Genomic DNA, 26,045 nt, shown 5'->3' on the forward strand with positions numbered 1-26,045 from the left:
CCTCCACCCTACGTGTTTCGTCTTAGTGAAAAGACTTCGTCAGGGGATAATATATATATATATATATATATGTATATATCCATGGTCTCTTGATTGGCACTATCACAGTAAATAACCCCATTAAAGTGCAACGCATGCCTCCATATACCAGTTTGAAATCTATGCAGTCACAGTGTTGCTGCAAATAAACTGCATGTCAGGGCAAGCTTTTGGCAATTGCCATTTCCCTAAAATATTTGTTTTGTGGGTTTTTTTTTTGTAATTTGTATATTTTCACATTAATAGTTAGAGGGAGACTTCACTATGTGATTTCTCTTGTGTTTGAAAAAATTTGTTTTTGACTAAAGCTTTTCTCATATTAGAGCAGTTATAGGGTTCACCCCTATGTGGATTCTTTGGTGTATAACAAGATGTGATTTGCAAATAAAGCTTTTCTCACATTTGTGATTTATGCCAGAAGCTATTTCCACAATCAGAGCATTTATAAGGCTTCAACCCTGTGTGGATTTTTTGGTGTGTAACAAGATCTGATTTCTGAATTAAGCTTTTCTCACATTCAGAGCAGTTAATAGGGTCTCACCCCTCTGTGGATTCTTTGATGTTTAACAAGATTAGATGTGTGATTGAAGCTTTTAGCACATTCAGAGCAGGTATAGGGTCTCACCCCTGTGTGGATTGTTTGGTGTGTAATATGACTTGATTTATGCCAGAAGCTTTTCCCACATTCAGAGCAGTTATAGGGTCTCACCCTGTCACGGTGGACCAGAACTTATCAACACTTTTTATATTTTTGGGATTCTCGATTGAACACGACAAGAAGGCAAAATAAATTGTCATTTATTTCCTTGCTAGACAAACACACGACAGCTTCAGAATGCACTTAATAAAACACTTACTGGGATGGGGAAACAAAATAAAATGTCCTTTGCAAGAAAGCGCAAGAAATGCAGCCTCTGTTTAAAGTCCAGTTGGCTAGATCGCAAGTTGCCGATCTAATAACTCCGCCAAATAAAGGAATTTCGTAGAAGTTCGTAGGAATTCGTTCGGGAGTCACCAGGGCCAACGAATTCCGGACTTTAGGGTAAATCCTTGGTTGCGATGTTATTAACTCCTTGCGTCCTGGAACCGCTACCGCTATACTTGAACGAAATCCTGTGTAGAGCGTAGTCACATCATGAATCACACTGGGGATAGTCCGGTGGGCTCATAGGGTTCACAAGCCTATCTTTAACATGTATGCCCAATCCCCTTCATGGGAACATTTAACCCACCAATCCCTGATTTGCCCGTAGTTTGCAAAACTGGCAAAAAAGGCTTTCCGGTCTGCAAAGCGCATGTGCTCACTTGACACCCATGCGGTTTAGCATACCTGGAATACACCCCTTTCCTGGCGACCCTGGGTCTGGGGTTTGGCTCCAAGGTGCGAATGGCTCATGCTGGGTGCCGGGATCTAGCACTCCGCAACATCCCAGCCATTTTCACACCTTGGATCTCTGAGGCTTTTCATCCCTCCATTTTCCCTAGACTTAGAGGCTCCCACTTAGCGGGACCTCTTTGAAATGCCGGAAGGAAAATACCCTCAGCTCATGCACCGTAGCATATTTACATGCCAAAGGATTTCTTCCCGGGCTTACAGAAAACAATTCCTGCCTGTACATTTTAAATTCACAGTACTACACACTTTATTAAAACATTACAGCACCGACAATGTTTATTCGACTAAAAACCGCACGGCTGGATGCGTGGCGGCAGCGTGGAGAAGCGTTGGGAAGCGGCTCGTTCGCGTGACGTCGGTGACGTCACAGTGACGTGCGCGCCCGGCTTCCCCGGCTTCCCCGGCTTCCCCGGCTTCCCCGACTCCCCTGAAGGTTTGAAATGAGGTAAGCGGGGGAGCGGGGATGCAGAGGGGCAAAGCAGGAGCCGCTAGGGGGTCGGGAAGGTATTTAAATTGCGCGCCGATTGGAGGGGGGGGAAACGGAGGGGACGCGGCTGGATGCGGCTGGCGCACTGACTATTCTCAGCACCAGCCGGAGTAAGTCCTGGTCAACCGGCGGCTTTTGCTTCAATAAACATTGTCGGTACTGTATGTTCTGGGTGTACCACAACTGTAATTTTTATAGGTAAAAGTATAAAGAAAATGTTTGTGGGAATATGCTATAAAGCACCAAATATCTGTGAGATTGAGGAAGATTGGAGAAGGCATCAAAACTGGGTCATGTTTGCATAATGGGGGATTTTAATTATCCAGACAGACTGGGGCAATGAGATTAGCGTTACAACAAAAGGAAACAGGTTTTTGGGGGTGCTTAAAGATAATTATATGACCCAAATTATTGAGGAACCAACCAGGAGAGGGGCAGTTCTGGATTTGGTCATATCAAACAATGTAGAAGTAATACCAAATATTCAAGTCCTGGAACATTTGGGTAACAGTGATCATAACATGGTCTCATTTTAAATAAATGATCACAAAACAGATTACTTGGGTTCAACTAAGACTTTAAACTTTAGAAAGGCAGATTTTAATAAACTGAGGTCTAATCTAGTAGTAATACAATGGGATAATGTTTTTGCAGGGAAAAATGTAGAAGATAAATGGGCGGTCTTTAAAACATTGTTAGAAAAGCACACTTATCAGTGTATACCCTTGGGTAATAAGTATAAAAGAAATAAGTCAAAACCAATGTGGCTAAATAAACAGGTAAAGGAGGAAATGGACAAGAAGAGGAAGGCGTTTAGATTCTTTAAGTCAGAAGGGACAGAGACATTGTATCAGAATTATAAGGAATGCAACAAAAACTGCAAAAGGGCAATCAAATTAGCAAAAATGGATAATGAAAAAAGGATTGCAATAGAAAGTAAGGTCAACCCAAAAAAGTTCTTTAAGTACCTTAATAATAAAAAAATGAGAAAAGAAAATATAGGACCCTTTTAGTGTGAGATGGGTAGGCAGGTTATTGGAGATAAGGAAAAAGCTGAGGTATTAAACAAATTCTTTGCCTCTGTGTTTACAAGGGAAGAATCAAGTTAAATAGTAGTGCTGCAGGAGGAAGCCACAACCTCCATATTAATGAACAATTGGTTAACTGACGAAGAAGTTCATAAGCGACTTGAAAAAATTAAAGTAAATAAGGCACCTGGCCCCGATGGCATACATCCAAGAGTTCTCAAGGAGTTAAGCTCAGTAATAGCAAAACCATTATATTTAATATTCAAGGACTCCATTTCCACAGGCTCAGTACCACAAGATTGGCGTAAAGCAGATGTGGTGCCTATACTTAAAAAGGGAGCTAGATCACAACCGGGAAATTACAGACCTGTAAGCCTGACTTCAATAGTAGGGAAACTACTTGAAGGTTTAATACGGGATAATATTCAGGAATACCTAATGGAAAACAAAATTATTAGTAATAGTCAGCATGGATTTATGAAGGATAGATCTTGCCAAACTAACCTTATTTGTTTCTTTGAGGAGGTAAGTAGGAATTTAGACCAGGGTAATGCAGTTGATGTGGTCTACTTACATTTTGCAAAGGCTTTTGATACGGTTTCACACATGAGGTTGGTGTACAAAATAAAGAAAATCGGACTCAGTAATAATATATGCACCTGGATTGAAAACTGGTTAAAGGACAGACAACAGAGGGTTGTCATAAATGGAACTTTTTCAGGTTGGGCTAAAGTCGTGAGTGGAGTACCTCAGGGATCGGTACTGGGACCCCTGCTTTTTAACTTATTTATTAATGACCTTGAGGTTGGGATCGAGAGCAAAGTCTCCATCTTTGCAGATGATACTAAATTGTGTAAGGTAATAGAATCAGAGCAGGTTGTAATTTCTCTTCAGAAGGACTTGGAGAGACTGGAAACGTGGGCAGGTAAATGGCAAATTAGGTTTAATACAGATAAATGTAAGGTTATGCATTTGGGATGCAAGAATAAAAAGGCGACTTACAAATTAAATGGAGATATATTGGGGGAATCCTTGATGGAGAAGGATTTAGGAGTGCTTGTAGACAGCAGGCTTAGCAATAGTGCCCAATGTCATACAGTAGCTGCAAAGGCAAACAAGATCTTATCTTGCATCAAACGGGCAATGGATGGAAGGGAAGTAAACATAATTATGCCCCTTTACAAAGCATTAGTAAGACCACACCTTGAATATGGAGTACAATTTTGGGCACCAATCCTAAGAAAAGACATTATGGAACTAGAGAGAGTGCAGAGAAGAGCCACCAAATTAATAAAGGGGATGGACATTAACTTATGAGAGGCTAGCTAAATTAGATCTATTTACATTAGAAAGGAGGCGTCTAAGAGGGGATATGATAACTACTGTATATACAAATGTAACGGGTTTTGTGCACCGGCCTGACCCCCCCAATCTCATATTGGCCCCTGTGGTCTAACCAGTCCCCATTACAGTGTGATAGTGTCTGATGGTGCACCTGTTGGCAACAGGACTCCTGAGTCTCCCGCATGATGGTGTATGGGGAGGACCCGTCCAGACAGGCAGCTGAGGTAGTGTGCGGAGTCCTACCTAGTTCCAGTGCATCGCCTCCACCTCATCAGGGTCCCTTCGGTCACTTGGGGATGGTCCTGGCGAGGAACTCCTCTGTGGTGCTCCTCTCTGTACATTCACTCCACACATGTACACGAGAGGGTTTGTGATTAAGAGCATCTTTATTGGTTGAGGTGGGCTAACTGCCCCTCGCAGTAGTTTCTCTAGCCACTCATTGTCCCTCAGTGCTTCCTTTTGAAAGGTGTAATTCTCCTTTAATAGGGATTCCCTATCCCAGCCGGGATGTCTTTACCCTGTGCCAGGTCCCTGGACACAGTCTTCCTGTTCAGCTACTATAACATAACTCTTCTAGACTATTCAGAACTCAGAACTTTTCCCATAGAACTTTCGCGACCGTGATAGCCTTCGGGTCTTTTGTGGGGAAGGCCTGTGCATAGCGGGTGTAATGGTCCGTGATGATCAGCACATTACCGATTCCTCGACTATCAGGTTCGATACACAGGAAGTCCATACACACCAGGTCCATTGGACCAGAACTCTTCAGATGGGCCACGGGAGCGGAGCTGCTCGGGTAGGCAACGTCTTGCGTTGAACGCACCGGGAACAACGGCGGCAGTGTTGTTCCACCGCTTCCCGCATCTTGGGCCAGAAAAACCGGTCTCGGACTAGCCCAAAAGTCTTCTCTACACCGAGATGCCCGTGTTCATCGTGTAGAGACTTCAACACTATATATCTCAAGTTTTGGGGTAGAACTAGTTGTCGCCTATCAGGGTGGTTATGATATTGGACTACCCTATAGAGCAAACAATTATCTATCTCGAACTTGTCCACCTCATGCATGAGTAACGCGACCAGATCTCGGGGAGCACTCTTCAATAGAGCGGGGTTCTTTCGCTGAACGGCTTGTCGGATTATACTGATCACGGGATCTCTTAATTGATAGCCCACTAAGTCTTTCCATCTTATGACTTTGTCCTGGGTTATGTTCATCCCTGCGGGGTCGCAGTAGGCAGCAGGGATCGCCTGCGACTGGCACCCTAACGAATCGGCAACTCTTAGTTCAGAGAATGCGACCTGATCATTGATGACGGCCGCTATACTACACATTGCTCGCATCCCAGGTCCAGGGATCTCTTCCCATTCATCATCGTCAGGGGTAGCACTCAATCCTGGTCGTCGTGATAGAGCATCGGCCCCAATGTTCAGAGGCCCTGGCTTGTACTTCAGGGAGAATCGGTAGTTACATAGTGTCGCCAGCCATCGGTGTCCGGCTGCATCCAATTTGGCGGAAGTATTGATGTACGTGAGGGGATTGTTATCGGTCCTTACCTCAAACGTAACACCATAGAGGTAATCATGAAGTTTCTCCGTGATCGCCCATTTGAGAGCCAGGAACTCTAACTTGTGGCCGATGCTCTATCACGACGACCAGGATTGAGTGCTACCCCTGACGATGATGAATGGGAAGAGATCCCTGGACCTGGGATGCGAGCAATGTGTAGTATAGCGGCCGTCATCAATGATCAGGTCGCATTCTCTGAACTAAGAGTTGCCGATTCGTTAGGGTGCCAGTCGCAGGCGATCCCTGCTGCCTACTGCGACCCCGCAGGGATGAACATAACCCAGGACAAAGTCATAAGATGGAAAGACTTAGTGGACTATCAATTAAGAGATCCCGTGATCAGTATAATCCGACTAGCCGTTCAGCGAAAGAACCCCGCTCTATTGAAGAGTGCTCCCCGAGATCTGGTCGCGTTACTCATGCGTGAGGTGGACAAGTTCGAGATAGATAATTGTTTGCTCTATAGGGTAGTCCAATATCATAACCACCCTGATAGGCGACAACTAGTTCTACCCCAAAACTTGAGATATATGGTGTTGAAGTCTCTACACGATGAACACGGGCATCTCGGTGTAGAGAAGACTTTTGGGCTAGTCCGAGACCGGTTTTTCTGGCCCAAGATGCGGGAAGCGGTGGAACAACACTGCCGCCGTTGTTCCCGGTGCGTTCAACGCAAGACGTTGCCTACCCGAGCAGCTCCCGTGGCCCATCTGAAGAGTTCTGGTCCAATGGACCTGGTGTGTATGGACTTCCTGTGTATCGAACCTGATAGTCGAGGAATCGGTAATGTGCTGATCATCACGGACCATTACACCCGCTATGCACAGGCCTTCCCCACAAAAGACTAGAAGGCTATCACGGTCGCGAAAGTTCTATGGGAAAAGTTCTGAGTTCTGAATAGTCTAGAAGAGTTATGTTATAGTAGCTGAACAGGAAGACTGTGTCCAGGGACCTGGCACAGGGTAAAGACATCCCGGCTGGGATAGGGAATCCCTATTAAAGGAGAATTACACCTTTCAAAAGGAAGCACGGAGGGACAATGAGTGGCTAGAGAAACTACTGCGAGGGGCAGTTAGCCCACCTCAACCAATAAAGATGCTCTTAATCACAAACCCTCTCGTGTACATGTGTGGAGTGAATGTACAGAGAAGAGCACCACAGAGGAGTTCCTCGCCAGGACCATCCCCAAGTGACCGAAGGGACCCTGATGATGTGGAGGCGCTGCACTGGAACTAGGTAGGACTCCGCACACTACCTCAGCTGCCTGTCTGGACGGGTCCTCCCCATACACCATCATGCGGGAGACTCAGGAGTCCTGTTGCCAACAGGTGCACCACCAGACACAATCACACTGTAATGGGGACTGGTTAGACCACAGGGGCCAATATGAGATTGGGGGGTCAGGCCGGTGCACAAAACCCGTTACATTTGGAGGCGCTGCTGAGAGAGTCCCGGGGTGCCCCACTTTGTAGTTACCGTTACCCTGTCAGTCAGCATGTCTGGGCTCACGCCCAAACAAGTGGCCGACTGGGCCGAAAAGCTAGGAGAGCTTCTGCGACACGTGGTCGCCGTAGACGAGGTGCCTGCTGATGTCTCCATGTTTACTGTCTGCAGCGCAGTAAGGACATTACCTGGTCTGGCGGGCGCCCGCCTCATCAGCAAGCACTATAACATTGACCGGCAAGAGAATACCCTATTGCTAGCCACTGAACAAGCTATACTTCCTGATAGAGGCCCACGAGTAGTGTATCTACCAGAGACTTTACCGCAAGGGTGCCCTCTAATTTACCCCGGAACCGTTTCCAGTCACGTCACTTCCCTCCCCAGACATGAGGGTTGGGACGACAGAGATATGGCCGCCAGTACACCCATCTGATCAGATATATCCGTACCCAGAGTGACCTTCTCTTCTGATGCTAGGCAAGGGGCCACCAGCTGGGCCGGTAGTCCGCCCACATCACCGGTTACTAACCGGTCCGTGAACAGTTCTACCCCAACCCATAACAGGCAGCGTGCAGCGATAGCCAGTGGCTCCGACAATGATGGCTCTCTGCTAGGAGTGACATTCCCGCAGCTTGTGGAAGCGATAACTACGTCCGCCCAAGCCCAAAATTATAGGAAATTGAAGGCGTTCTCAGGAACGGTTCCTGTCCCCACAGGCGAAGAAAGTATCGATTCTTGGAAGGAGCACACCCTCAAGGTGATCGACGAATGGCCCTGCTCTGAAACGGTCAGACGGCAGAGAATCCTGGAAAGCCTACGACCCCCAGCGGCCACCATGGTCAGTGCACAGCGTGACCAAGACCCTGATCTCTCTGCTCACCAGATGGTAGACTTGTTAGTCCAGATCTATGGCAAAGAGGAAGAGGAGAGCGAGCTGTGGTTCAAATATTACGCTCTCCGACAGAAGGAGAAGGAAGACCTGTCCGACTTCCTGCAACGCATCCAGCTGGTCCTGTGGAAATTGCGAACTTGCGGCCTCATCCTATCTTCAGAAATGGACGAATATCGGCGCAAGCAGTTCCTCCGAGGGGCCATCCCCACTCATCACATCGTGATCATGATCAGGTGCTCACTAAAGGAGGGACCTCCCCCTACCTTCATGGACATTCTGGGGATCGTAAAAGGGCATGAGGCCTATACCAAGCTGCATGCAGGCACCAAGGTCAGAGATCCTCCGGCCAGTGACACCCCGGGAGCCTCCGCTCGCCGGACCAAGACACCTGTCAAAGAGGAAGATGCGCCACCCAAGTCGCCCTCAATGAAAGGGCGGGCTTCGGGGAGATCCTCCCCCACTTACCCAAGACGACTGGACCTCAAAGACGTCGTCTGCTATACCTGTGGACAGAAAGGCCATTTCTCTAGAGTGCCCTAATGGAGTCACCCAAGAAAAGGAAACGCCCCGTAAAGGAAGCTCGGCCAGGGCTATGATCTGTCAGAGGCAGACCTCAGAAGCCAAAACCACCGAGGCCACCCCCACGCCTTCCGAAGCCCCTCCTGAGCTGAGCCCAGGCGAAGGAACTCCAGGGGGAGATGGTTACTGTCAGGTGGGCCCTTCGGCCATCGTACGTGTGGTAGTAGAGGGAGTCTATGCTGCTGCTCTATTGGACACCGGGTCTCAAGTGACCATAATATACCGGCACTTCTATGACCAGCACCTGAAGCATTGTCCCCTGCGGTCGGCGGAACATATGAAGGTGAGGGGGTTGAGCAACGAGGATTACCCTATCGATGGGATTGTGAGCGTTCAACTGGAGATACTTCAATTGAATACCGGCAAGAAACATCCCATGAATGTGGAGGCAATGGTGTGCCCAAAGCCTCAAGGACAGTGTCAGTACCCGGTCATCCTGGGGACAAATACGGATATAGTACGAGCTGAGACCAGATCTGTCAACAGTACAGGCTCTAGCTAGGCACACTGGGAAACAGGGAGAGCGTCTGCTGCCACTCTGTGCTGCGTAGGGACGGACCTAGGGATGGTCAGGTGCTGACAGGTTATTGCCAGTTCGCAGGGACGACCTAGGGGCCTGAAAGGAGTGAGGGGTTTGGAGCCGGGCTATAGCTGACCGAGTCACTTTGAGGTAGTGCTAGTTGGTAGGACGCCAGAAGGGATAGCCTGTTAAAGTGGTCAGGAATCCTGGAGAGGGTCTGCGCTAGGCTGACCAAGAGAGGTAGACGCCCCAAGTACTGCATGGCAGAGCCAGAGTACTCTAGCCCATTCCAGACACTTACCATAGGGAGCACAGACTGGGAGGAAGGAGTTACAGCAGACACTGAGAGAGTGAGCCTAGCCTGAGGTAGTGCAACATGAGTCCAGCCTAGATCAGGTACACATGTGGTGGTGCATCTGAGCAATCTTTATTGTACTGGTGTGGTGGCTGCCCCGCAGAGCGGAGCCCCATGTACGATAATTGGTACGAGAGTGTGACAACCCAAGGAATGGAGGATCCGCGTGGTGCGGAGAGACCAAAATGGCGACCAGAGGCTGATGGGGAAGGCACCCGTGGCGTGCGCCCCACTGAAGAGCAAACTGTCGCTGAGCTGTCTTTAACTAATCTGCTCTGGAGTGGAGCGAAGGCTGTGGCTGCCCCGTTTTTGTCCTGTCTGGGACACCAAGGTGCCACCCTTGAAGAGTGTGAGGACATTGTGATAACTGGGGGGGAACCCAGCGAGGAGAGCAAACAAACTGACATTTCGGGCTTAAAAGCCACCCAAAATGGCGGTTCCCGCTTGCTAGGGAGACCGCGTGGGCCAGTCGCAGAGAAAATGGCTGATTCAGAACTTGCAAAAAGCTGGCCGGGAATGGCGCGAACAGCAGAGCCCCGCCCTGATGGGGGGTATGGCGCGAAAGCTATGGCTGCGCCTTCATGGACAGTGACTCACTCGGCCCCTGTGCTGAGTCAACCGCTTAGTCTATGGGACCCTCCCCTGATTTTCACCAGGGGGAGGATGTAGCCAGGTTCCCCTTTAGTGTGGCTTACCCCCTCCTCCCTTTTGGCCAAACGCTGTGTGCGAGGGAGTGAGGGGGGGCCGGAGCGCGAGCAGAGGAATCCCTGGTAGCTAGGAACGCGAGCGGGCCGGTTGCCGTCGCTAAGGCCGCGATCGCGTTGCCACCGGCCCGGGAAGCAGGGCGCCGCCATGTTAGGGCTGTTGCACATGCGCAGTGGCAGACACAGCGCGGGAGGCCCCAGATAGCTCGCGCATGCGCGAGATGAGTCTGCCAGCCCCCAGGGTGCATAGGGGCAGAGACACCTGACGCCAGGGAGCCAATAGGGCTGAGGGATTTGCCTGGGAACAGATGGATACATTTCGCGGGGTTTTGCAGCCACGCAGGCAGTCAGGATCCGGACCAGCTAGGGGTAAGAGGTGGATGCAGGGGTCAGTGACCCTCTGCATTAGGCCAGCAGCCCCCAAGGTCCCAGTTAGGTCCTGAGTCACCTCGTAGCTTGTGGAGCTTAGGGACAGGCCCTAGATAGGGACACTGCCCCATTAATTGGTAGCTTAGTCAGGGACACAGCGCTGAATCCGTGCGGCCCTGCGAGGTGGGTTCTGGGCTCAGAACACCACCGCCGACCCTGGGACTAAGGTGATATTATCCGCGCTGGAATTCACCCAACGCAGTGTGGAGGACAACGTCGGATCGGGCGGATCTCCAGTGATATCGCGGTACCCGTGGCTGGAGCCCCGGGCAGGTAACCTACCATTCACGTGCACCAACAAGGCCTAATCACCAGACATAGTGGCTGCGCAGTCACACATATATACAGGCATTGGTGTTTGACATTTGGGAGTGCGAGACATTTGGGTGGGGGTTACTGGACACAGGGTGGGGTCACTCTGTGGGAGGTTAGCGTCCGCCGTGACGCCAAGAGGTGGTAGCGTCCGCCGTGACGCCTAGAGGTTGTAGCGTCCGCCGTGGCGCAGAGTGGTTAGCGTCCGCCGTGGCGCATAGTGGTTAGCGTCCTGTGTGACGCCACATGTGGCTCCTCTAGAGAGGAGTCATGGTTATGTAATGTGTGTGTTATTATGTTTTGCTATGCAGTAAAGCCAGTCCTGTTTTATATTTGCTCGCTTTGTGTGGTTGTTTCCTGTGAGGGCCTCCTCCCACTCCGTTGGGATCCCTCCCAGGTGGAGGCGTTGCACCCAGAGATGTATAACATGCATGTACCCCAGGTTCCCCAAGCGGAGGCTTAGGCTCCTGAGAGCCACACAGGTTGCACAGCAGGTAGTAGCGGTTGTATTCATAGGGAATACCCGTTACACAAATATATTCAGGGACAATACAAGGAGCTTTCAAAAGAACAATTCATCCCACGGACAGTACAAAGGACTCGGGCCATCCCTTAAGGTTGGAGGAAAGGAGATTTCACCAGCAACAAAGGAAAGGGTTCTTTACAGTAAGGGCAGTTAAAATGTGGAATTCATTACCCATGGAGACTGTGATGGCAGATACAATAGATTTGCTCAAAAAAAGGTTGGACATCTTTTTAGATGGGAAAGGTATACAGGGATATATCAAATAAGTATACATTGGAAGGATGTTGATCCAGGGATTAATCCGATTGCCAATTCTTGGAGTCAGGAAGAAATTAATTTTTCCCCTTAAGTGGGGTTTGTTGTTTGCCTTCCTCTGGATCAATAAGTAAGTATAGATATAGGATAAAGTATCTGTTGTCTAAATTTAGCATAGGTTGAACTTGATGGACCTACGTCTTTTTTCAACCTCATCTACTATGTAACTATGTCAGTAAAAGAGAAAAAACACAAGGCGCACCAAGATGAGAGATGTAAATTGTATTACCAAAAAATAAAATAGTAAAAACGTACATATAAAATTTCTTTAATGATCCCCGATTCTGACGATGCCCTGCTCCTGTGATAAAAAAACGTCAGAATCGGGGATCATTAAAGAAATTTTATATGTAAGTTTTTACTATTTTATTTTTTGGTAATACAATTTACATCTCTCATCTTGGTGCGCCTTGTGTTTTTTCTCTTTTACTGACATTGGTATCGCCGTCGGAGTCTTCCGGTGGAAACCACATTTGGAGGTGGGGGAGACACCTCAAAACACGAGAGCAGCAAAAGAACAGAGAGGGATCAACATTCCAGGTTTAAAGAGCCAGAGCGCGGACTGAACTTTTCATTACTATGTAAATATATATGTGAGTATTTTATTTATTTACACTTGCACACCAAAAATCAGGGTGCTGGCTGCCTCCATTCGGGAGTTAGCCCGCTTCATTGAAAAGCTTTCTTGTGGGAACTCAATTTCACCTAGTTCCCAAAGCAATTGACCTACTTTCTCACGGCCATTGACTTTCTGCCTTTCAAGTTCTGCGAGCTAACAAGGTACAGATACATTGTATCGGTAAAGCACTTCAAGTCTAACCGCAAGCAACTTATTCAATTGACTTGCGGTTACGGAGTCGAGAGCTTGAAATGTATACCCATACTATACAGCAGACCTCCCATACTCGGTGCTGGCTTTGGCACTCACCACGCCATCTTGTGCCTGAAAATTAGATAGCATAGTTTACATGTATTTCTATTACAGCAGGCAGGGTATAGCCTGCAAACTGAGGTTAAGAAGGCTGGGACAGGGCAAATACAGCAGTGCAGTGAAAATACTTTCTTCCATCCCAATGCGAGTTGGGGTTAACCAGCCGGGTATAATACCTTTATCTAGGCCTGATTAACCCTCTCATCGCCACACACATCTGTGTGGATTATTTGATGTTTAACAAGATTAGATTTGCGATATAAGCTTTTATCACATTCAGAGCAGTTATAGGCTCTCACCCATGTGGATTGTTTGGTGTGTAACAAGACTTGATTTATGCCAGAAGCTTTTCCCACATTCAGAGCATTTATAAGGCTTCAACCCTGTGTGGATTATTTGGTGTGTAACAAGACTAGATTTCTGACTGAAGCTTTTCTCACATTCAGAGCAGTTATAGGGTCTCACCCCTGTGTGAATTCTTTGATGTTTAACAAGATTAGATTTGTCACTGAAGCTTTTCTCGCATTCAGAGCAGTTATAGGGTCTCACCCCTGTGTGGATTGTTTGGTGTGTAACAAGACTTGATTTATGCCTGAAGCTTTTCCCACATTCAGAGCATTTATAAGGCTTCAACCCTGTGTGGATTATTTGGTGTGTAACAAGACTAGTTTTCTGACTGAAGCTTTTCTCACATTCAGAGCAGTTATAGGGTCTCACCCCTGTGTGGATTATTTGGTGTTTAACAAGACTAGACTTCTGACTGAAGCTTTTCTCACATTCAGAGCAGTAATAGGGTGTCACCCCTGTGTGGATTCTTTGATGTTTAACAAGATCTGATTTATCAATGAAGCTTTTCCCACATTCAGAGCAGTTATAGGGTGTCACCCCTGTGTGGATTCTTTGATGTTTAATAAGATCTGATTTATCATTGAAGCTTTTCCCACATTCAGAGCAGTTATAGGGTCTGACCCCTGTGTGGATTCTTTGATGTTTAACAAGATCTGATTTATCAATGAAGCTTCTCCCACATTCAGAGCATTTATAGGGTCTCACCCCTGTGTGGATTCTTTGGTGTCTAACAAGAGCTGATTTCTTATTGAAGCTTTTCTCACATTCAGAGCAGTTATAGGATTTCTTCCCTGTATGGATTATTTGCTGTATAACATGACCGCATTTTCCACTGTAGGTTTTCATTTCCTTGCTCTTTAAACCCTCTCTGTCTTGTCTGGTATTGTGGTGTCTGTAAGTTTAGTAAAATGCTGTTGATGTATAGGAATGCTCTGCCGAGTTTCTTGTAATCTTCTTCCAGTTCTCATACAGACTTATGCAATGTTGAAGTTCTTCAAACATATTTCCATTAACACCTGTAATTTATGATGTTTGGGACATTTCTTATATTGCTTCTTGTTCACAGATCAGTCATGTGCTGAAGATAATCTGTAGTGAGAAAATGTATTAATGTAACATTGCAATGCAACAAAGTACATTTGGATGAGAGACAAATATTCACCGAATTTGACCCTTATAAAATTCTACTTGTGCCAGATACTGAATCATATAATTAAAGTTACATGTTATATTAGAGTTATATTTACAATATCCTAGAGGAAGGCAAAGGAACACCCAAATGAATCATTTTACATTTAGGAACAGGGAGGAAAAAAGTAGAGCACTGCTAATAAAAATGAAAAAAGGGCCAGTAGCAAAATAATTATTTATTTATTAGGCATATGAGCCAAAAAAAAGACAGACACACTAACGTTTAAAACTCTGACGCGTTTCCCGCCGTGGAGGCGCTTTATCAAAGAGTGCTAATTGTTCTACTCACATCAGATTATATAATGGTCAGAGGTAAGTATACGCCCACAATTAGGTAAAGGTTAACAAGATATGCAATCAGCTGTACCCTCATGCAAGTTGGAGGAGCGCCCTCACCTCTGAGCATGACACCAATCCGGTGAGGTGAACCAATCTATTACAATAAACATGTAAACATATATTTAAAAGACAAGCAAAAGACTAATGTCTATACAGAAACAAAAACAATACAGTGTCCAAAGGAATCATAAATAAATGAAGAATACTAGATCAAACAATAATGTATCTTAATGTGTAAAAAATATGTATGTTTATAAAACATGATGATTATAGTTCATCAGCCCCTTAATTAAAGGAGAATGATGTAAGTGTAAGTTTAACCTGTTAAGTGTTAAAAAAATAATAAAAAACAATGTATGTGTATGTATAATGAATGTGATAATAAAAAATGATGAATAATATGAAATGAGTATTTATGTGTATATATTAAGTATAAAAATGGAAAAGAAAACTTTCAATAGATGGACAATAGTCTTAAGTGTGAATAAAAAATGTGTGAACTAAAACCAAAGAAATGTATTAAAAAACCCTGATCTAACACACAGTGTATGATCTAATAGTCACCAGATGAGATAACAGAATCATATCAAAAAAATGAACAACAAATTCTATTAAGTATATAAAAAGATAAGGTAATGTATATAATAATATATGTATGATAAATTATAATATAGGGATATGTATATTGGTAGAGATATTAATCTGCCAATTTAGCTACACATGAACTAATATCATAATATGGTGACATATTTTAAAGCATGAATTCAAAGCAGTGAATGATAAGGATCTATAATACAGCTATATAAACAGTTTATACAAATATAATAATTATCAATGAAACATAATAATAAAATATTTAAACAAACAGATCTAGAAAACAGATTATCAAGCAGATATATGAAAACATGTACATAAAATAAATACATGTAAGTCAATAATAAGTATAAATCACAACGAAGGTAAGAACCATTAGATATATATGATGTTATAAAAAATGCTTTAGTTCCCAATCAATATTAATGCCTGAGGGTTGCATAGTGTTTAAGCTGTAAATCCAGAACATTTCTTTTCTATTCAATATGCCCAACCTGTCTCCTCCCCTGATAGGGGCATGTATGTGGTCTATTCCAGAAAATGAGAAATTTTTAATAGTACCCTGTGGACAATTTGTAAAATGTCTTGAGACTGGGTGTGTTAGGTCTTTTTTGTTTATTGCACGGACATGTTCCATGATTCTGTTCTTTAAGGGTCGTATGGTGCGACCCACATAACCTTTCTCACACCCACATCTCAAGAGATATACAGTGTAACTAGAGTTACAATTAATGAAAGTGTGTATAATTTGCTCTTTCTTGGGATTTATACAATTGAGTTTTTTTTACTTTTCTAGCAAACTTACAAATCCCGCAATGTCCACATGGGAAAAAACCTTTTGGTATAGTTGTAATGCTATTATGATTCATTTTTGAATCAAACAGACTAGGGGAGAGGAATGTGCCCAATGATTTAGCTTTCCTGAAAACCAATTTTGGCTTGTTCTCAAGAATTGGGGTCAGATCTTTATCCAACTTTAAAGTGTCTCAATGTTTATAAATGATGGAACGTATGCGATCTGACTGCCTGCTCTGTTGGGTGATAAATAATGGAGCTGTAACCTCATCTTGTTTGGATCTCTTTTTGGATAGTAATAGAAGGTCTTTTCTGTCTAAATTTTTAACCATATTATGGGCTTCTATGATGTCATGCATCTGATAACCTCTAGATGAAAATCTTGTAATGAGATCATTTGATTGTATGTCAAAAGATTCTTTAGTCGAACACAACCTTTTTAATCTTGTAAATTGCCCCTTGAGAATGCCCTTTTTGAGAGATTTAGAATGATTACTGTCCGCTCTGAGGTAGGAATTTCGTGCATTGGATTTCCTATAGATATCAGTTTGGATGTCACCCCGCATATCGACATACAGCATTAGGTCCAAGTAATAAATGTGGTTAATATTTTCCTGATAAGTGAAATGTAAATTCTGATCATTGGTGTTAAGTGAGTGTATGAAAGTGTGGAGTGAAGTGAGGTCACCATCCCAGATAAATAGAAGATCATCTATATATCGTTTGTAGAATTTTATTTGGTGTCTAAAGGTATTTTTGTCACTAAGAATAAAATCAGACTCCCACAACCCCATAAAAAGATTCGCATATGAGGGTGCAAAAGAAGTGCCCATAGCAGTGCCTCGAATTTGTAAATAAAATTGTGAATCAAAAGAAAAATAATTGTGCGTGAGTAAAAACGTGATAGAGTCTAATAAAAACGTGCAAAGTGCTGGTGATAAGTGGGAAAGTGTGAGAAAATGCTGTATGGCGAAAATGCCCTGTTCATGTTTGATAATGTTGTAGAGTGAGGTAACGTCCATAGTTACCCATCTGTAACTCTCCCGCCACTGTACTTTGTTAAGATCAAAAATCAATTGATTAGAGTCTTTTAGAAAAGATGGCAATGACTGTACAATGGGTTGCAAATAAGCATCTATAAAGCGGGAGAGCCCATCTCCCAAAGATCCAATGCTTGCCACAATGGGACGTCCCGGAGGATTTGTGAGAGACTTATGGATCTTTGGGAGATGGTGAAAGATGGGAACTATGGGGTTAGGGGTGCATAAAAATGCAAATTCCTTTTTACTAAGCACGTAAAGTTCTCTACCCAGTTCCAGTAAATCATCCAACGCATGAGAGAAATTGGTGGTGGGGTCTGAGGGTAATTTTCTATAGGCTTGATGATCAGACAATTGTCTTAATGCCTCCAATCTATAACTATCTGCAGATTGTACAACAATCGCACCACCCTTGTCTGCATTTTTGATCACTATGGTTTTGTCTTGTTTTAAAGTTTGTAATTCTTGCAGTTCAATGGCTGTGAGATTGCTGCAACGGAAAGAGTCATGTTTACAGTTATCTGCCAAGATCCTCAGATCCTTTTCCACCAATTTCTCAAATGTGGTAATGAATGCACTCTTAGAGCCATAGGGACAAAAGGTGGATTTCTTCCTAAAGGTAGTGTGTTCGAAACTAAGAAAATCAGAAAGAGACACCTCTTCTCCTGTATCCTCCATTTCCTGTTCTAAGCGCAAGTCTTCTAAGTCAGAGATCACACACAATTCTTTAAATGAAAAATCAGAGCAGACTGGTTCTATTAAATCATCTTCCCCATTGGCTAGGGACATCTCAGCTGCATCATATATGGGTACAATATTTCCAGACCTGTTGGCAAAGAATTTTTTTAAAGTCAATTTACGGGTAAATCGCTGTAGGTCAATATAAGTATCAAAGAGGTTGAAGTCACTTTGAGGGGCAAAATTCAACCCTCGATTAAGTAGGGATAATTGTCCTGTAGATAATGTCTTTTGTGAGATGTTAATGACATTACAATTTTCAGATGTTAAGAATATTTTTTCCTCTTTGTTGCCCCTCTTCCTCTTTGACCTCCTTGTCCTTGATAGTTTTTTGATTCCTGTGGTTTGTTAGGATGGGAGAAGTAACCCGATGTGCCAGGCATAGGCGTATCCCGTGATGTATGACCCGAGGAACTGTTTCCTCTCCATGTATCTGATGTAATATCAAAGGATACTGATGGATATTTTGTCTCATTTTTGGAAGTGTCAGACTCATAACTGGAGGTATCTGCATATTTGGATTTTAAGATTGATTTCTTTGGTGTACTAGATGTCTTGTCTCTATGTGCCTGTGCGTGTGCAGGGGTTCTAGATCTACCTCTATTGGTGTTAGAGTTCCCAGGTCTTTCCCAGGTGTATACCTGGTTTCTCTCATAGTCTAAGCGGTCCCGGTCGAATTTGGACTGCTTTTTTTCCATGATTGTATCTTCAATAGCTTCTATATTGGACAACAAAGTTTTGTCATTATTTGAAAAATGTTCCATTTTTTCATATGTTTTGAGCTTATTTTGTAGAGACTTTATCTCAGTACCCAATGAAACCCTCTCAGACATCTTGTGTTCGATAATTAGACTCATGAGTTTGAATGAGCAATCATTTAATGTAGTTTTCCATTTTTCCTCAAATTCTCTACTGCTAAAGCCAAAAGTGAGTGCCTTTTTTATTCTCAGTCCCCTTGGGATTCTTTTGGCTTTAGTGTAGTTCTCTAGGGTGGTGATATCCCACCATAGCCTGATGTTATCTGATAATAATTTCTCTAATTTGAGGAAATGTGCTGTTAAGTCTGAATTTTCTTCACATACAAATTCAATCGAATTGTCAAACACATATTCAGCTCTCTTAATCCTCCTAGTATTGTCATAGCAAGTCTGCACATAAAGATTGCTTTGAGTATCTTCATTTTCAGATTGTTCTATATCCTCCATGATAGCCAAGAACAAAAGCTTAGTGTAAGTATATGATTGAGGTCTAAAAAAGGGTTATGGTGTGTGATTTACAGCCTTAATATAAAAATGAGATATCAAAAAAACTATGTCTAACCAGTCCTATAGAAAAAATATATAAATAATATATAAATGTCTTGTTAGTGTGAGCTACCAACCAATTGAACAGTCCATAGGTAGAAAGTAGGGGTAGCTACCCCCCGGTGATGCTCTCAACAAACAAGAAAGTCCATAAAAGAAGAAAAACATATGTCCATAAAACGGTATAATGCAAAATAAATATTATGTGGATAATGGAGTCCAGTGGGTGAGCCGATGGTGTGTGCCTGCCTGGAAACCCCCACCTCACCTGTATGCTGCCGTAGGAGAAGTCTCGCCACGCCGATGGAAAACACTCACCCCACCGGTTGCTGTAAATTGAGTTAGGTAACCTCCTCAGCCGAGAATGTGGTAACCCGGTGAAATGGGGACTGGCTGCTGGGAATGGAGATCCGTGTACAGGGTCTCCCGCCGTCTCCCCCGGGTACCTGATCGATGTTCTCCGAGTTGTCGGGTCGTGGCTGTCGGTGGGGTTAGTGCTGGCTGCTGGCAGTGAAGACCGGACAGGACACTCCACTCCTACGTCGGATGTCCGTCCGCGATGTTGATTCCCGGAGCAGGTGAGGGGAATGGTGACCGGCTGCACACTGGCAAAAGCCCCGGATCTCTGCAGCTAGAAGAGGAAATCCTCTTGGTGTAGACAGCTGCTATGTGTCGTAGATACCGGCGTGCTGCAATACTAAGGTGAAAAATCAGGAACAGGGAGGAAAAAAGTAGAGCACTGCTAATAAAAATGAAAAAAGGGCCAGTAGCAAAATAATTATTTATTTATTAGGCATATGAGCCAAAAAAAAGACAGACACACTAACGTTTAAAACTCTGACGCGTTTCCCGTCGTGGAGGCGCTTTATCAAAGAGTGCTAATTGTTCTACTCACATCAGATTATATAATGGTCAGAGGTAAGTATACGCCCACAATTAGGTAAAGGTTAACAAGATATGCAATCAGCTGTACCCTCATGCAAGTTGGAGGAGCGCCCTCACCTCTGAGCATGACACCAATCCGGTGAGGTGAACCAATCTATTACAATAAACATGTAAACATATATTTAAAAGACAAGCAAAAGACTAATGTCTATACAGAAACAAAAACAATACAGTGTCCAAAGGAATCATAAATAAATGAAGAATACTAGATCAAACAATAATGTATCTTAATGTGTAAAAAATATGTATGTTTATAAAACATGATGATTATAGTTCATCAGCCCCTTAATTAAAGGAGAATGATGTAAGTGTAAGTTTAACCTGTTAAGTGTTAAAAAAATAATAAAAAACAATGTATGTGTATGTATAATGAATGTGATAATAAAAAATGATGAATAATATGAAATGAGTATTTATGTGTATATATTAAGTATAAAAATGGAAAAGAAAACTTTCAATAGATGGACAATAGTCTTAAGTGTGAATAAAAAATGTGTGAACTAAAACCAAAGAAATGTATTAAAAAACCCTGATCTAACACATAGTGTATGATCTAATAGTCACCAGATGAGATAACAGAATCATATCAAAAAAATGAACAACAAATTCTATTAAGTATATAAAAAGATAAGGTAATGTATATAATAATATATGTATGATAAATTATAATATAGGGATATGTATATTGGTAGAGATATTAATCTGCCAATTTAGCTACACATGAACTAATATCATAATATGGTGACATATTTTAAAGCATGAATTCAAAGCAGTGAATGATAAGGATATATAATACAGCTATATAAACAGTTTATACAAATATAATAATTATCAATGAAACATAATAATAAAATATTTAAACAAACAGATCTAGAAAACAGATTATCAAGCAGATATATGAAAACATGTACATAAAATAAATACATGTAAGTCAATAATAAGTATAAATCACAACGAAGGTAAGAACCATTAGATATATATGATGTTATAAAAAATGCTTTAGTTCCCAATCAATATTAATGCCTGAGGGTTGCATAGTGTTTAAGCTGTAAATCCAGAACATTTCTTTTCTATTCAATATGCCCAACCTGTCTCCTCCCCTGATAGGGGCCTGTATGTGGTCTATTCCAGAAAATGAGAAATTTTTAATAGTACCCTGTGGACAATTTGTAAAATGTCTTGAGACTGGGTGTGTTAGGTCTTTTTTGTATATTGCACGGACATGTTCCATGATTCTGTTCTTTAAGGGTCGTATGGTGCGACCCACATAACCTTTCTCACACCCACATCTCAAGAGATATACAGTGTAACTAGAGTTACAATTAATGAAAGTGTGTATAATTTGCTCTTTCTTGGGATTTATACAATTGAGTTGGGGTTAACCAGCCGGGTATAATACCTTTATCTAGGCCTGATTAACCCTCTCATCGCCACACACATCTGTGTGGATTATTTGATGTTTAACAAGATTAGATTTGCGATTTAAGCTTTTATCACATTCAGAGCAGTTATAGGCTCTCACCCATGTGGATTGTTTGGTGTGTAACAAGACTTGATTTATGCCAGAAGCTTTTCCCACATTCAGAGCATTTATAAGGCTTCAACCCTGTGTGGATTATTTGGTGTGTAACAAGACTAGTTTTCTGACTGAAGCTTTTCTCACATTCAGAGCAGTTATAGGGTCTCACCCCTGTGTGGATTATTTGGTGTTTAACAAGACTAGACTTCTGACTGAAGCTTTTCTCACATTCAGAGCAGTAATAGGGTGTCACCCCTGTGTGGATTCTTTGATGTTTAACAAGATCTGATTTATCAATGAAGCTTTTCCCACATTCAGAGCAGTTATAGGGTGTCACCCCTGTGTGGATTCTTTGATGTTTAATAAGATCTGATTTATCATTGAAGCTTTTCCCACATTCAGAGCAGTTATAGGGTCTGACCCCTGTGTGGATTCTTTGATGTTTAACAAGATCTGATTTATCAATGAAGCTTCTCCCACATTCAGAGCATTTATAGGGTCTCACCCCTGTGTGGATTCTTTGGTGTCTAACAAGAGCTGATTTCTTATTGAAGCTTTTCTCACATTCAGAGCAGTTATAGGATTTCTTCCCTGTATGGATTATTTGCTGTATAACATGACCGCATTTTCCACTGTAGGTTTTCATTTCCTTGCTCTTTAAACCCTCTCTGTCTTGTCTGGTATTGTGGTGTCTGTAAGTTTAGTAAAATGCTGTTGATGTATAGGAATGCTCTGCCGAGTTTCTTGTAATCTTCTTCCAGTTCTCATACAGACTTATGCAATGTTGAAGTTCTTCAAACATATTTCCATTAACACCTGTAATTTATGATGTTTGGGACATTTCTTATATTGCTTCTTGTTCACAGATCAGTCATGTGCTGAAGATAATCTGTGGTGAGAAAATGTATTAATGTAACATTGCAATGCAACAAAGTACATTTGGATGAGAGACAAATATTCACCGAATTTGACCCTTATAAAATTCTACTTGTGCCAGATACTGAATCATATAATTAAAGTTACATGTTATATTAGAGTTATATTTACAATATCCTAGAGGAAGGCAAAGGAACACCCAAATGAATCATTTTACATTTATGTCTCATAAGTGGAAACAAATATTTTCTCTACTGTTGCACCAAGTCCCAAAAATTACCGGGTAACCGAAAAAAAAAATACCCGTCAAGGTAGTTGCGACTTACCTGCAGCCAGCACCGGAGGGTGTGGGGACTGCGGCGGAATCCTGGTTGCAGTGGGAGTAACTGAAGACATCCATCAGGTGGTGGCAGCAGAGGACGTGACTGCTCCCGCGGCTGAAGACATCCTTCACAGCCGGTGCTAGCACGTGACCAGAGCATGAGCATTACTATTGGACAGCCAGGGAGGAGCGCTTTGACTTTCCTGTGCCACTCTTCACTAGTCGTCCTATAGTAATGCTCCTGCTCTGGTCACATATTCCTCTGGCACCGGCTGTGAAGAATGTCTTGAGCTGCTCTCACCGGCTGAAGAGTGACGTCCTCTGCTGCCACCGCCTGATGGATGTCATCTGCTGCTCCCACCGCCACCAGGATGTCACTGTGGTCTTCCTCACCCTCCCTCACGGTTCATCCCACCCTCCGTCGCTGGCTGCAGGTAAGTCTTCTGCTGCTCTGCTCCTGCCGTTCTCCAAGAGGAGGACCGAGGGAGCAGAACAGAATGGAAATTACCTGCCCACTAATGAGATCATGGTCCCCCTGCATTTGGGACCACCGATTCCTGCGGTTCTTGTGGAGACTGACCAGGTAAGAAATATTGAGTCGGTACTGTGTCCTGACCTCCATGTCAACGTCCCTGTTTCCCCATTCCCTGACTTAGTGACTGAGGATGAGTGGCCGCAGCTGGATACCCAGTTCAGAGAAGCAGTGCAGTCCGATCCCAGCTTAGAGGCCATGAGACTTCGGGCATCTGAGGGTGGGTTGGATCGGTATCTCTGGTACCGTGAGCTCTTGTACCGTGAGCAAACTCCTGGGGCTCCAGATTTATTTATAAAATGTTTTACCAGGAAGTAATACATTGAGAGTTACCTCTCGTTTTCAAGTATGTCCTGGGCACAGAGTTAAGATGACAAATAATACATGGTTACAAATACAGTTACATAAGTGAACAGGGTATACATTATATACAAGACATAAAATGCAGTTAGAGATAATATATATTATAGGCGTATGTAACAGTTACAGACCAGATTAAAATGTGAGACAGCTTTAGTTTTGAAAGAATTGCAAAAGGGCAATCAAATTAGCAAAAATGGATAATGAAAAAAGGATTGCAATAGAAAGTAAGGTCAACCATAAAAAGTTCTTTAACTACCTTAATAACAAAAAAATGAGAAAAGAAAATATAGGACCCTTTCAGTGTGAGATGGGTAGGCAGATTATTGGAGATAAGGAAAAAGCTGAGGTATTAAACAAATTCTTTGCCTCTGTGTTTACCAGGGAAGAATCAAGTTCAATAGTAGTGACACAGGAGGAAGCCACAACCTCCATATTAATGAACCATTGGTTAACTGAGGAAGAAGTTCATAAGCGACTTGAAAAAATTAAAGTAAATAAGGCACCTGGCCCCGATGGCATACATCCAAGAGTTCTCAAGGAGTTAAGCTCAGTAATAGCCAAACCATTATATTTAATATTCAGGGACTCCATTTCCACAGGCTCGATACCACAAGATTGGCGTAAAGCAGATGTGGTGCCTATATTTAAAAAGGGAGCTAGATCACACCGGGGAATTACAGACCTGTAAGCCTGTCTTCAATAGTAGGGAAACTACTTGAAGGTTTAATACGGGATAATATTCAGGAATACCTAATGGAAAACAAAATTATTAGTAATAGTCAGCATGGATTTATGAAGGATAGATCTTGCAAAACTAACCTTATTTGTTTCTTTGAGGAGGTAAGTAGGAATTTAGACCAGGGTAATGCAGTTGATGTGGTCTACTTAGATTTTGCAAAGGCTTTTGATACGGTTTCACACAAGAGGTTGATGTACAAAATAAAGAAAATTGGACAGCAGGCTTAGCAATAGTGCCCAAAGTCATGCAGTAGCTGCAAAGGCAAACAAGATCTTATCTTGCATCAAACAGGCAATGAATGGAAGGGAAGTAAACATAATTATGCCCCTTTACAAAAGCATTAGTAAGACCACACCTTGAATATGGAGTACAATTTTGGGCACCAATCCTAAGAAAAGACATTATGGAACTAGAGAGAGTGCAGAGAAGAGACACCAAATTAATAAAGGGTATGGACAATCTAACTTATGAGGAGAGGCTAGCTAAATTAGATTTATTTGCATTAGAAAAGAGGCATCTAAGAGGGGATATAATAACTATATACAAATATATTCGGGGACAATACAAGGAGTTTTCAAAAGAACTATTCATCTCACGGGCAGTACAAAGGACTCGAGGCCATCCCTTAAGGTTGGAGGAAAGGAGATTTCACCAGTAACAAAGGAAAGGGTTCTTTACAGTAAGGGCAGTTAACATGTGGAATTCATTACCCATGGAGACTGTGATGGCAGATACAATAGATTTGTTCAAAAAAAGATTGGACATCTTTTTAGATGGGAGAGGTATACAGGGATATACCAAATAAGAAAGAAAAACACAAGAGCGCACCAAAATTGAGATATAAAGTGTAATACAAGCAGATAAAAAATAGTAAACACTTACATGGATAAAAACTTTAATGATCCTGATCTCGATCGTGACTTCTAAGGTCAGGCATCAAATGGGGTGACAGGGGGTAATTTCAGTTCTTAGAAACTAGTCCCGCGCGCTGGGACTGTGTCTCTGGCTATGCTGCGTGTTCAGACCTCCACGAGTGTCGGCGTGCTGGTCCGCGTGACGCGCATGCGCGGCGAATGAAGCCCCCAAAAGTAGTCCCGAAGATGCCAGTCCGTTTTCCGTTTACTGATCGCGATCAATAAAAAACACTTGTGTGAAGACTGGCTATGAGTGGATTACAAGCCAGCAAAACCCTTCGCGACGCGTTTCGTATACAAAAGTATACTTCCTCAGGCAATATCAGGGGCACCTGTTTGGGGTCCTTTATATATCTGTCTGCATTCGTCATTGGTTAATACCAATGACCAGGCATCCAATTAGGTCTGGTTAGAAAAGGGGATGGGTTAAATTCACAAATCCTCCCCTTTGATGTTTAACAAGGTAAACATAGGACTAATCATAAATTAGTATGGTGGCACTTGGAGCAATAAAATAAATAATTAAAACAAAAGTGCCACTCACTAGTAGAGATATATAAAGTGAAACATACAGGTTGCCCCTTATAAACAAGTGTAACATATAAAAAATATATTTGTT

At 43.0% G+C, this 26,045-nt stretch overlaps 2 protein-coding genes across 3 annotated transcripts in view; one reads left to right on the forward strand and one right to left on the reverse strand.

The window, feature by feature from the left end:
• LOC142464329 (uncharacterized) overlaps positions 1-26,045 on the forward strand; it is a 794,668-nt gene that overhangs the window by 304,867 nt on the left and 463,756 nt on the right. The gene's annotated exons all lie outside the window — the stretch shown is intronic.
• Positions 12,337-25,386, reverse strand: LOC142464290 (uncharacterized). The gene is given in 8 exon segments (XM_075567759.1): positions 12,337-13,167; positions 13,169-14,117; positions 17,582-18,044; positions 18,554-19,160; positions 19,663-19,847; positions 21,600-21,675; positions 21,677-22,569; positions 23,459-25,386. Coding segments are annotated over 7 exon segments (3,048 nt in total). The 5' UTR covers positions 22,327-22,569; positions 23,459-25,386; the 3' UTR covers positions 12,337-13,049.

The sequence above is a fragment of the Ascaphus truei genome, chromosome 12 (assembly GCF_040206685.1).
Source record: "Ascaphus truei isolate aAscTru1 chromosome 12, aAscTru1.hap1, whole genome shotgun sequence".
In the NCBI taxonomy this organism is placed as follows: Eukaryota; Metazoa; Chordata; class Amphibia; order Anura; family Ascaphidae; genus Ascaphus; species Ascaphus truei.